Raw genomic sequence first — 12,446 nt, 5'->3', positions numbered from 1 at the left:
TATCTTGTCGTAGATTCAAAACTTTTCTGATTTTTTTGATGTGGACTCAACAGAAGGTAGATGAAAGCCATTAGCTTTGTTTGACTTCCCCTTAGTATTTGGTAAATCTGTGTAGCCGGATGAGCTTGACCTGTTGTTCCAGGAGGATGAAGGTGAAGAGGAGCTGACCGCCATGGCGGAAGACAGACTGCACTGCAAACAACCTGGTCTGCAGCGACTGCGGCTAAACCTGCACACTGTCACTCCACCATTCTTTGTCAAGCAAAGACTCTACTTCACTCATCATTACTTCAACCAGAAAACCTAGAACATTTAATTTCTTAATGTAGCATAAGATAAAACCATTACAATATTAGATGGCAATTCACTTTTTTATCAATAAAAACAACCAACAAGGTCCATAGTTGCTTTAATATAATCAAAAATGATTTTCTGTGGTGAAAACACCAATACCTGAACCACTGTTGATTTTGTAGAGTGTAACAATGAGGGACATAGAACAGCAGACAGACATCTACTGAAGGGGTTGTTTGCATTTCCTCTGGTTCTCAGTCAAAACCTGTCCACTTTAAGGAGGCTGGAGACAAAGCTAACAACCTCTGAGGGGTTTGTGTCTACTAAGCAATAATTACAAATGCCATTTCTCTCTCTTCTGTGTGTGTGTGTGTGTGTGTGTGTGTGTGTGTGTGTGTGTGTGTGTGTGTGTGTGTGTGTGTGTGTGTGTGTGTGTGTGTGTGTGTGTGTGTGTGTGTGTGCGTGCGTGTGCATGCGTGTGTGTGTGTGTGTTTGTTTGTAATACCTTGTGGGGACGATTTTCCTGACATATACTACGTTGTGGGGATCAATTGCTCCTTGTGGGGACCGGAGCCTGGTCCCCACAAGGGGAAACCCTGTTTTTGGGTCAGGGGTCAGAGTTAGGGCTAAGGTATGAATTGAGTTTTGGATAGGGTTAGGGTTAGGAAAAGGGTAAAGGTAAGGTTTAGGCTGTAGAAATGAATGGAAGTCAATGGAAAGTCCCCACAAAGATAGCAACACAAACGTGTGTGTGTGTGTGTGTGTGTGTGTGTGTGTGTGTGTGTGTGTGTGTGTGTGTGTGTGTGCGCGCGTGTGTGCGTGTGTGCGTATCTTCCTGTGTAAGTGATGAACATGACTGAGTACGCTGAGCAAACTAGGCCCTGAGAGAGACACTTATTGAGCTAGTCAAGCTTTTTGCTGGGATCACAAGAGCTCTACATGTAGACTTACTGCTACATAATGGTGAGGAGAAGGACCCAAATGCAGGAGACAGGAGCAGGTGAAAATAAACTATTTTACTCAGAAAAACTCAAAGGTTTAAGCCCGGACCAATCTAAAATAATACATCACCAGAGGAACACTAGGAAGCCAGCTGGTGGGAATAACAGCTGACTGCAGCTGGCTAAGAGATGTTTAAGCTAGCAAGTTGATTACTAAATCAGGAGCAGACGTTTGATTAGAAACTGGGTTCAGAAGACAAACAACTGAAGATAAACCGAGGAAATATGAGAAATGACTGATAGAACACACAGGGAACAATGGAGGAGAATACCATTACCAAAATAAAACCAAAGTCCCAAAGATCATGACAAACTCCATCTAGAATCCACTTAAGGGTGGGTTCTAGATGAAGGAACCCTGGTGTGCTCCATGGATACAGGAGGAACCCTCAGAAGAAAGCAGGAGGCCAATCAAGAGGCAACGGGCCCAAGGTAAAGTATCCAGGACTGACGATCAGTGGGTAACTCAAAAGCAAGGCAAGCCCAGGTGGACGCCCTCGTGGGAGAACACAGGAACAGGAGACAGAGACTAGCCCATCAAAAGACTCTATTTGGAGAACCTGGGAATAGGAACATGTGGTTGAGGTTGACGATGGGGCAGGAATGAAGATACTGACCAGACTCTCTGGCACTGAAATGGAGATGTCAGTCAGACCCTGTGGAATGGGAGTCGAGGCATCTTGAAGACATCGAGGCCTGAAGCATGAGGAAGAGGAAACAGGAGGCGCTAGCACAGATGGTGGAGAGTATGAGGAAGTGGTGGGAGGTTCAGGGATCAACAATCAAGTAAAGGACTGAAGCTGTTGCTGAAGCAAAGGTAGTTTGTTAAATAACTATCCCAATTTAGTCTGGTGGTTCCATTCCAACTCCTCCAACAGCTTCACAAAGCCCAGAGAATAAAGCAGAGGACCCCAACCCCACTGCAGAGACTTACAGTTTTACTGGTGAACAGGACTTAGTCCAGATCTCAAACTGCATTCCGTAAGGGTCAGAGTCCTGCAACTTATAATGTCTCTGCTTCAGGACACCAAGCTCCAATATTAGCTGATTAACAGAGCTTGACTGCATTCTAGTAAGGCAGTTTCACCATTTAATTAAAATGTGTAGGTCAATATTGTGGCCTTTGAGGAACGCAGTTTGAGACCGCTGGTTTTTATACAATCCAGAACAGAATCAGAATCAGCTTACTGACCAAGACTCTGCACAGAATCAAGTCATATGACTTCAGTTTCAAGTGCTCACAGCATACAGACATCAAGTATAGATATCTAAGCTTTAGATATAAAGGATACAATACTGGAAGTTTGAGAAAATAGAGCACAAACAAAAAAAAGAAACAGAAGTACTGATCCAGGTGTGATTTCTATATTAGTGAAAAGTGAGAAGTTAATCCTCCCTTAGCAGTTTCACCTGGGAGAGAAACAGATTAACTCTGCCCCAGTTTTAAAGACCATAGGATGAGAGAGAGACCATACAGTGAGTTGCAGCAAAAGCTCAGCCAATAACTTCAAGACAGATGCAGTTAATCCCCCATCCACGAAACTGTCACAGCTACATAGAACACCTGGTCAGATATAGAGAAAATGTAGAGAAAAAAGACAGAAAGTATAAAGTTAGAAGTTGAAACAAGTAATGCAAAATTTGAGAAGAATATAACAGAATAAGGAGAAATGGTCAGTTTGTATTCCAGTAGCCTAAACCTATGGCAGCATAACTACAGAGATAGCTCATAACCTTCATTACAAAGGAATGTTTTAATCCTAGTCTTAGAAGAAGACAGAGTGTTTTCCTTATAGACAGGTAAAACTGTCTATAAGGACAGTTTTACCTGTCCTGAAGCTGTTGCTGAGGCAAAGGTAGTTTGTTAAATAACTATCCCAATTTAGTCTGGTGGTTCCATTCCAACTCTGGAGATATGATCTATGTTTTTAATTTTCATCAGAAATCTGTGCAGCAATTTAGATCAACTTTACCAAATTTTGGGGACTTCCTGATAGTAAAAAAATGACAGCAGTCCAGCCTTGAAGTAACAAATGAATGGAATCATTTTCAGAATCACTCTTAGACAGGGTATTTTTTATTTAGGCATTATTCCAGAGGAGAAATAAGAAAATCCTAGAATTATGTGATTTAAATTACATTTTCAAGTCAAAAATAACACCATCATTATGTATTTTATTACCAAAGACAAAAATTAATGACATCTAGAATATGTGACCAACTAAACAGGCTAGTCAAATGGATAGATTCAGACTCTTACATTTCTGTGTATTCAGGTGATAAAACTAAGAATATTGTTGAAGGGATTCATCTACTTATTAACATTTATGAAAAAATCTTTTGTTTGTTTTTTCTGTAAAAATCCATTTGGGAGCTGAATATACATGTTGCATAAAGTATTACCTTCAGCTCATGGCAAATTGTCAGAGTGAATAGACCTAAACAGGATATCATCACACACAATGGTGAGGACCAGATGCCTTTTTCATTTGATCTCTAATGGTTTCTGTGAGTTGAAAAAAATATTCTAAGGATGAAACATTACATACTGACACCACAAAAGACATAGTTACTGGTGGTGAAGATGGTTCTGTTAAGATGGCCTCAAAATGTGTTTTTCCTTCTTTTTCTGACTGATTTCCACAGTGACATACACCCATAAATGGAGCATTACCGCCATCTGTTGGAGAGGTTACAGTCTGCCCTGGCTTTGAAAGCTTAGAATAAACAATATACAAAGAATAAAGGCCAACTGGTTACAATTCATTATGAAAGTTCAACTGTAACATGCTAATCTTAAATCTGATTTAGATTTAATCAGGCATTTATGACACTGTAGAGACAGTTTGGTCTCTACTTAGAGACCCAACTCTTTTGTCTACTTGGAGACTTTTCTGTTCCTATATTTAAGGGTTATAGTTGATAAAAAAAAGAAAAAAAAACTATATATTTTAACCAAATTAAGTAAAAATAAATAAATAAAAAATCCAAACAACAGGGTTTTAAAAGTTTTGATCTCAAAACGTTGATGCTATTTACACTGCAAGTTCAAGGATTTGACTTGATGCTTATCATTAACCGATAAGAGTGCATAACCAAGTCCACAAATTAATAAAATTGGAAAAACTGATGTTTTTTTCAGTGTCAAAACTCAGAGATTTTTTCAGAAATGACAAGCTCTTGGCTCTGAAATTTAGTGTGTTCAGACATCCTCCAGTTGTATTTGTGCAGAGAATAACCTACAATACAGGTCAAAAGTTGCATAGCAGCTTGTGCCCCGGATGCACACAAAAAGAAGTCAGGAAGTGGGCAGGAAGCTGGCACTGCATGGAGAGGAAGAGCACATGGAGAACTGAGGAGACAATAGGAACCTCACCACCTCACTCTTCATTTTTTAATAAAACACATGCACTTAACATGAAGAGCAGATTCATACCAACACTCAATTTAATATTCAATATTTTAACCACAGCATTCTGGTGGTTGTTGGTTAATACTGCCAGAAGTAACAGGGCTAAAACAAGTTAATATTGAAATGATTTTATATTTTTTGAACCAAAACCATTTTTGGCTCGGTTTTCTGTCTGGGTTATAAAATTCCTTATTTTTGCTCCCACTCAGCATTATTTATAACTTGCCTACATTTGGGTCACAGATTCCACATAAACTGATGGGGCTTGATGTACAAGAGAATGTCACACCATCACTCAAAGTCATACTCTCTCTTCACTTCCCATTTTTGCTCTCTGTCAAAGCCACTTATTCTGGTCAGATATAATTTTGCAACTTTTGGCCATTACAGAATAGGCCAACTGTTTAGTTATGTAATTGGCCTCTTTCTGTGTTGCATGACTGCTGCACAGAGAAGTCAAAACTTTGTTTGCATTTATTGTTTTCCAATAACTTGCATCACTACTAAACAACAATAAGACAAAACATTTTTAGTCTATCTTTTTGTCCAGGCTGTCTGCAGGAACAGTTGTTAGTGCTAAAACCCTTCAATAGTAAGATGTATAGGTTTGAATCCTGGCCTGGGACCTTTCTATTACTGCCACTTGCACAGCAAAAAATCTGTGCGTGTGTGCGTGTGTGTGTGTGTGAGCGTGTGTGTGTGTGTGTGTGTGTGTGTGTGTGTGCATGTGTGTGTGCGTGCGTGCGTGCGTGCATGTGAGTGTGTGAATTGTTGTTTGTCCTGTGTGTATTTCCTTGTGATGTAATGGCTTCCTGATGTAACCCTCTAAAAGGGACAGTATTAAGAAAAAGCAATCTTTTGAGCTTTAAATCATGTTATGATGTTATTCCCTTGTCAAAAACATACTAGTGTTGCCTTGATTTTTTCATGCATGTTTGGGAAGAGAAGGAAATAAAGTGAGTTGTGAAAGCTCCTCTTTGCTTAAACTGCTCTTCCAATTAGTAATTACTAAATCTGCTTCTGCGCCAAGCTTTATAAGTCTAACAGTCAAGATTTCAGTTTTGTTGGTTTCAAAGTCCAGTGAATCACAAGGTCTCTTTTTCCTGTTTCACCCTCATTTTCTGCTGACCATAGCAGGTGCCCTGGAATTCACCCCCCGCCTTCTTGTCTCTATACACACACACACACACACACACACACACACACGCACACACACACACACACGCACACACACACACACACACACACACACACACACACAGATTTTTTGCTGTTTTTTTATTTAGTCCTGTTAAAGATGGACTCTGACAGGGTCCATGCAGCTCTACCCGACCCACCAAGTCAAATCGAAGAAGAAAAAGTGGAGGAGAAGGCCTTTGGGAATTTTTTTGCTGAGTTAGAATCTGTGGAGTTGCCTCTAGGAACTACTTTAAGGTAAATTTATGGACAACTCATTATCTGATCATTATATCTTAACTAAAAAAATTAGTTAAAATGAAATTCAAGCAAAGAGCTTAAGGAGGCTTTACCAGCCTCTGAGAGGCATCACAGCAACTTTTCAATGTGGAAAAGTACAGAAATAGTGTACTGCAATGCAGCAGTCATGTACTGCAATATTATACTGTGCTATGTAGAACTGTTTTAGAGGGAATTAAAATTTTAATCAAATCACTTGTTTTACTTGGATTATTACATAAGAAAGAAAGATGCTAAAAGAAAAATATAACCTGTTTGTGTTAATTTTATTATGTGTTAACAATCTCTTATAAATATAATTTACTAGGCTCATATAAGGGATACTATCTTTGGAAATGGTAGTTTTCTAGCCAGCCTGTAGAAAACTCGGGAGTTGTGCTTAGTTGGACTGTTTTTGCACATATTGCTTTCTACTGCAGCTATCCCATTTATTTAGATGAAAAAATAAGAAGTTTTGTGCAGCCCTGGGCAGATATTTAGAATTGTTATTACTACAAGTTCTTTATTCTTTAACAAGAACCTGAAGATATGAACTTCAGTGATGAAAAACAGGAGCTTCATGAAGCAGCTGACTGGTCAGATTTGCAGGCTAGAAAATTGCCGTTTATCTTTTGTTTTAATTAGCACCATGCATTCAAATTCAAACTGTTTGTTGGTCATGCCACTGAACTTTGGATTCTTATGCTTTTAACAAGTTTTGCATAGTGGGAGGATGTGCTATCATCATAAAGAAGACTTTCATCACCAAACCTGCTCTTAGTGGATGGAATTTGGATATTTACTTTGAGGAATATAATTCCTTCCAATCTTTCAGTTGACAGCTCTTTCGCTGGGGCCATGGCTCCTTAATAAGGCTGTTTTCTAATGGATCTAAAATTAAAGATGTTCCTTTTGTCACAGTATCGTTTAAATGTTTCTTTTTGTATTTGTTTTACATACTAAATCAATGTATGTAAACTTAAGTACTCTTATTACATATTGCTGTTCTTATGGATGACGTGATTCTGACTTTGACCGTAGCATGTTACAGATGCAAACTATATTTATTTATTTATTTATTTATTTATTTATTTATTTATTTATTATCTGTTAGAGCTCCCCCCAGAGGCCGGGGCTCAGTCTGACTGCTCTGTGCTGGAGATGCAGTCAAAAACTGTAATACACTGTACATAACAATCATGGCGGACAATGAAACCCTGGAGTGTGTAACGGAGCATGAGCGGATACTGCAGGAAATTGAGAGCACCGACACAGCTTGTGTCGGTCCGACTCTCCGGTAAGAGCCGGTGATTCTGTCCGCGTGCGGTTGTTTATTCTCCATGTTAGAACCTTTATTTAGAAACATCCACAGCATGTAAGGCCAGGGCTAGCACTGGTAGCTAACATCCATAGTGATGAAATGAAGCAAGAGGCTACACACAAACTAGCTAACAAAGCGCTCTGAATAAATGTAATAAGTCTTTAGTAACACCAGACTCATTTGTGATTTCGTTAATGTTAAATAAAGATACAAAGTCATTGAATTAAGAGAGATGTCAATATTGTCTGGTATGTAGACGTTGTATGTCTTCTTATTGTTATTCTACTGATGCTAGCTGACGGCTAACTAGTAACAATCTTGTTGTTTTGTACAAATGAGAAAGTTAAGATTCACGACAGTCTCGGCTCGGTCTGTGGGAAGGGTTTGACTAGATCCAGTTCTAGCTCTGTTGTATTCTGGATCAGTTCTGTTTGCAGTACTAGCTTCCGTAGTATCTGTCAAGGCCACCATGAATGACATCAGTTTGATAGGCTGCAAAGTGAACTCAGCCGCAACCTTTTCCGTATTAATGCCTTCAGGCGATGACTTTAGGTGTCAGTGAACAAAACAATGAAGATACGCCCCGAAGGTAACGATGCAGAACTCTTTCAGTTTTGTTTGACGTTTATTGATGCATTTCTGATCACACCGCTAAGTTTCATTCTGCAAACAGTACATGTGGTTAGGATGGATATATTCCTGCGCGGTTGGGGTGTGTGTGGCAGTTGCAGAGACCTTTAAATGGGTTAATAAATTTAAAAGGGTCATAGTAGCCTTAAAAAAAAAGAAAAAATTTAGAGGAAAACATCAATGTACATGTACAGCATTAATCTTTAATCAACATAATAACAAGCTGAACTACTATCACTGTCTTTGTTCCCTATCTGGGTTTTATTTGCATACTCTCAGATGGATGCTTTTTTTCTCTTCTTTTTTTGTTTCCATCTCCCGATGTGATGTTTCTCCTCCTTTTCATTCATTCATTTTTACATTGGTTGTGGCAGAGCTGCATGTTGAATATGTAATTGCACTGACATTGCTGAAAATTCCAATAATATTCAAAATGATTAACCTACATTTTTCTCTGTGCTCAAAGGTTACTTTCTTCAGATCTCCTCTCTGTGCAAGGATCTTCACTCTCAAGTATAAAAGATTCTTCTGTCATTTTAACTGGACTGTAATTGAAGTACTAAACAATTTAGATTATGCATCTCTGTTTAAAGAAGGATTACATGTATGAAAAGACAGCAAAGAAGACCTGCATTAATAAAAATGGTTAAAAGTTCGGCAGATGATGTGCAGAATGTGGAGTGGCTGTTACTCACTGGTCCTATAGCTGAACGTAATGTTTGAATATTGTCGAATACATTTCTCTAAAGTCGAAGGTATTTGCCAGTACATTCTTTTCTGCTTCTCTGATGAGACAGCCAGTCTCGGTCAGTTTGTGTGGCACCAATTAGCAACAAATATCCTCTTAATTAAAAAGGTCAACTCAAGCCAACCACAGATTCCAGTTCAGACAATACATTCTAATTGATCCAAGCTACCAAACAATCCAGTCAAGTTCATTTTATTATTGAAATTGGTTAAAAAGTTTTCTATCTCAGGAAACCCCAGATTTCATCGAGTCATTGAATTGCAGCGTTCACACCTCCTGAATAAGCATGTAGCAACAGTGGTCAGTTGCTTGGTTTGTGTTGGTAAGTTTGCAGCAATCCCTTGTAGTGAGCATGCACATAGCAACAATGGAGAGAAAAAGTCCCATGTAGCAGGACGAAACAAAAAGCAGAACCAAAACTTGGCTCGATGTGAATGATCATGTTGCTGGGGGTTTGACAAGGCAGAGCAGGTACACACAAAAGAAACTCAGACATCCTGACCAAGAAGTACTGAATATGTTTAAGAGTTAAATGGCAACAGTAGCTCCTTCTGTGGCGTCATCTCAGAGAGAAACACAGCTAAGCAGATGAGCTCTGAGCCAGTTTTCTTGTAGTGAGTTGCAGTGATAGATCAGCCAATGGCTTTGTTGAGGAGAGAGATGGGATTAAACACTAAAGACAGGACCAAGTGCATCATGAAGATATTGGCAGCAGCTCAGTTGATGCACCCTGTCAAGGAAGGCGTCACAGCTAAACAGAAAGACAGACCAGATGTGGTTTCTACGAAGAGAAAAACAGAGAAACAACATGAAGTTAAAAGCTGAACTTAAAAAATAACTTAGATTATTTAATTCTGATCACAAAAGGATCTTCCTCCCATTCTACCAGCAGTAAACCTTCAGTCTGTTAGGGACATGTGGATCAATCAGATCTCTAATATGTGATGGAGGTGATTATTAAGGGCTTTATATGTGAGAAGGAGAATCTTAAATTTTATTCTGGATTTAACAGGGAACCAATGAAGAGAAGCTAAAATAGAAATAATATGTTCTCTGTTTTTAATTGTCATCAGAACTCTTGATACAGATTTTGTCTCAGCTGAAGGATTTTAATTGTAATTCCTGTTGGTAAAGAATTACATTAGTCCAACCTTGGATAAATACATGCATGAGATAAGATAAAACTTTATTGTCCACCAAGGTGGAAATTTTCATCTGGATCTCCAACCATAAAGTAAAACACATTTATAAAATCACAGTCATGGACTCTGGATATTCCCAATATGCTGATCAATGGTATGATGATCATGATTGAAATTCTCCAAGCAGGTCGGCCATTGCTGTGGGATTACTCACACACATGATTAGCAACTATATAGGAATGATGTCTTTACAAACACAAACAATGGGCTGATACATGTAAATACAGTCACTCAGCTTGTAAGTATACAAGCTGAGTGACTGTACATGTAAATACAAGCTTTGTCTGTATTTACATGTACAGTCACTCAACTTGTAAGTTTATTCACACACAGTGATGGCCAGGCTGCCTGTAGTTTCATGTTATAGAGACTGTAGTTAGGCTTAGGTTTGCAAATGTCTTTTGAAAAAATGTCCCACCATATTGCTTTGCTGGTTTGATACTGGTTGCTGTGCTGATAGGTTCCCTGTGAAATCTACAAATAGAGACTGAACCAGTTAGCACTGTAATGGAAACATCTTTGAGAAAATAATTAACAAAAACATCCTCAATGCTTATGCCTTTGCCACAGTGTACAGATTAGCAAAGGTTTTGCCTATCATTGAAATGTGACTGAAGTAGTAAACTCATTACTCCTACACAGTTAAATAGTTTCTTTAAAATGACCAACCACTTTGATGCCTTTCTCACTGCAGTACTGAGTCTACCTTTGTTAAAGTCCATTTAAACACGGACTGTGGAAGAACCACGGTGTTGGTTCTGCTGGAGCATTTGACACGGTTGACAATGAGAGCAGGGTCCGACTTAATGCTATAGTAAATGACTGGTTCAAGTCTCAATTAAAGACGTGAACCAGTCCTTGTTCTTTAGGCCTTGTATCACCTAAAGAACATTTCTATGATTAAATGGCTGATGTCCCAAAAGATCTATAGAAACTCATCCATGTGTTTATCTTTAATTGCATTGATTACTGCAACAGCGTCTTCACAGGTCTGCTTAAAAAAAATAATCCTCCAGCTTCAGCTGTTCCAGAATGCTGTTCCTGGCATTCTGACTAAAACCAGGAAGATGGAGCACATCACCCAGTTCTTAAATCCTTCCACTGAGAGAATAGACTTTAAAACATTGTCGGTAGTTTATAAATCTAAATGACTAAGCACCAAAACATATTACAGACCTGTTATTGTATCACTGAGTTTCTTTAAATAAAGGTTAAAACGCTTTAATTAATAATAACTGGAACAATAACTAATTCTAATCTGGAGTACAATTTTTTATTACTTCTCTTTATTTTGCAACTGTAGTGTTTTTTTATTTTATTTGTATATTGTGATATGTTTTTATCACTTTGAATTGCCTTGACTGCTGAAGTTTGCTACAAAAATAGCAATATCCCTCCTTGCAACTGACTTCTGTAAGTCCAGATGAATGAGGAAGTTATAAACAGAGTCAAGTCATATGGTGCAAGTGACTTGTCTTTCCATTTTGACACTAGCTAATCAGTAACTTGGGCGTTGACTTTCAGCTGTAATCATTAATGCTGCACTTTCTATCAGCTACTGTTTAGGCCCATAACATACCGGATCCTGGGGAGCCACGTAAGCTCATTCTGTTGTCTTTGAAGTGTGCGAAATATTTTATATGAATACATTGTCCTGAGACTGAGAGTTGCAGTATTAAGATGAATTTTCCAATAAAATTAGTTCAGTATTAGTGACCAAAGTGCTAAACACTCTGAGAGCATCTGGGGACATTGTAGTGATAGAAAACAACTATGCATTCTCTTATTGTCCATGAATTAGCTTCAGCTTTATTTCATAAAGCATCTGAGCTAGATGTATTAGTTTTGTATAACAAAAAATAAACATGCATTGTGTTCATGACTCAGCTGTTCCTCTGTTTGTATGGAGAGATAGAGAAGTGGAAGTGTTCATCTGGTCTTTGCTGATGAGGACTGATTGCTTTATATGGATTGTAGATGCAGAAGTAGAGTTTCCACACCAACAGCATGAATGTCCGAGTTCATATGGTGACATGGAGATGAGCAAAAGAAAAGAAATGGTAAAACTGTCCTGCCGTACAACATTAGATTTTTCTGAAGTCTAATGCGGAAGAAGTGTTTGAACAGACTGAAGAGTCAGGATGTTAAAAACATTTTGCCATAACAGAAACCCTAATGTCTAATTGGCTCCGGTTCAGTTATGCTATTTACTTGTTCATATCCCCATTTTCATGCATATCCATTACCATTCATTCCTCCCATTTTCATTTCATATGCATATGTACTTGCACCATTGTTTCAGTTTGTTTGTCTTTGTAGTTCAGTATTTTCACAAATTAGAAAGAAGAATAGCGATAAGATCTAATATGTAAGGTAATGTAAA

The 12,446-nt window shown here is 38.4% G+C and overlaps 1 protein-coding gene and 1 long non-coding RNA gene across 6 annotated transcripts in view; both read left to right on the top strand.

The window, feature by feature from the left end:
- Positions 1-5,989: 5,989 nt before the first annotated feature.
- The window catches only part of exoc6 (exocyst complex component 6), a 29,403-nt gene continuing 22,946 nt past the window's right edge, over positions 5,990-12,446 (top strand). The window contains exon 1 of one of the 5 annotated variants that reach the window (XM_015014203.2): positions 5,990-6,141. In XM_015014203.2, coding sequence (XP_014869689.1) covers positions 6,005-6,141 — 137 coding nt within the window. In that variant the 5' untranslated portion in view covers positions 5,990-6,004. Of the gene's footprint in view, positions 6,142-7,097; positions 7,460-12,446 lie in introns of those variants that run through there. The other 4 variants (XM_088001116.1, XM_088001115.1, XM_015014211.2 and 1 more) reach the window with 4 other exon arrangements.
- On the top strand, positions 7,471-12,121 carry LOC148153568 (uncharacterized). Its single transcript, XR_015761543.1, has 2 exons — positions 7,471-8,072; positions 8,580-12,121. It is a non-coding gene; the product is annotated as an uncharacterized LOC148153568 (long non-coding RNA).

The sequence above is a fragment of the Poecilia mexicana genome, unplaced genomic scaffold (assembly GCF_051168715.1).
Source record: "Poecilia mexicana isolate PSO_F unplaced genomic scaffold, ASM5116871v1 scaffold_19, whole genome shotgun sequence".
Lineage (NCBI taxonomy): Eukaryota > Metazoa > Chordata > Actinopteri > Cyprinodontiformes > Poeciliidae > Poecilia > Poecilia mexicana.
Note: the sequence above shows the minus strand (reverse complement) of the source record. Positions and strands in the feature narration are given on the sequence as shown.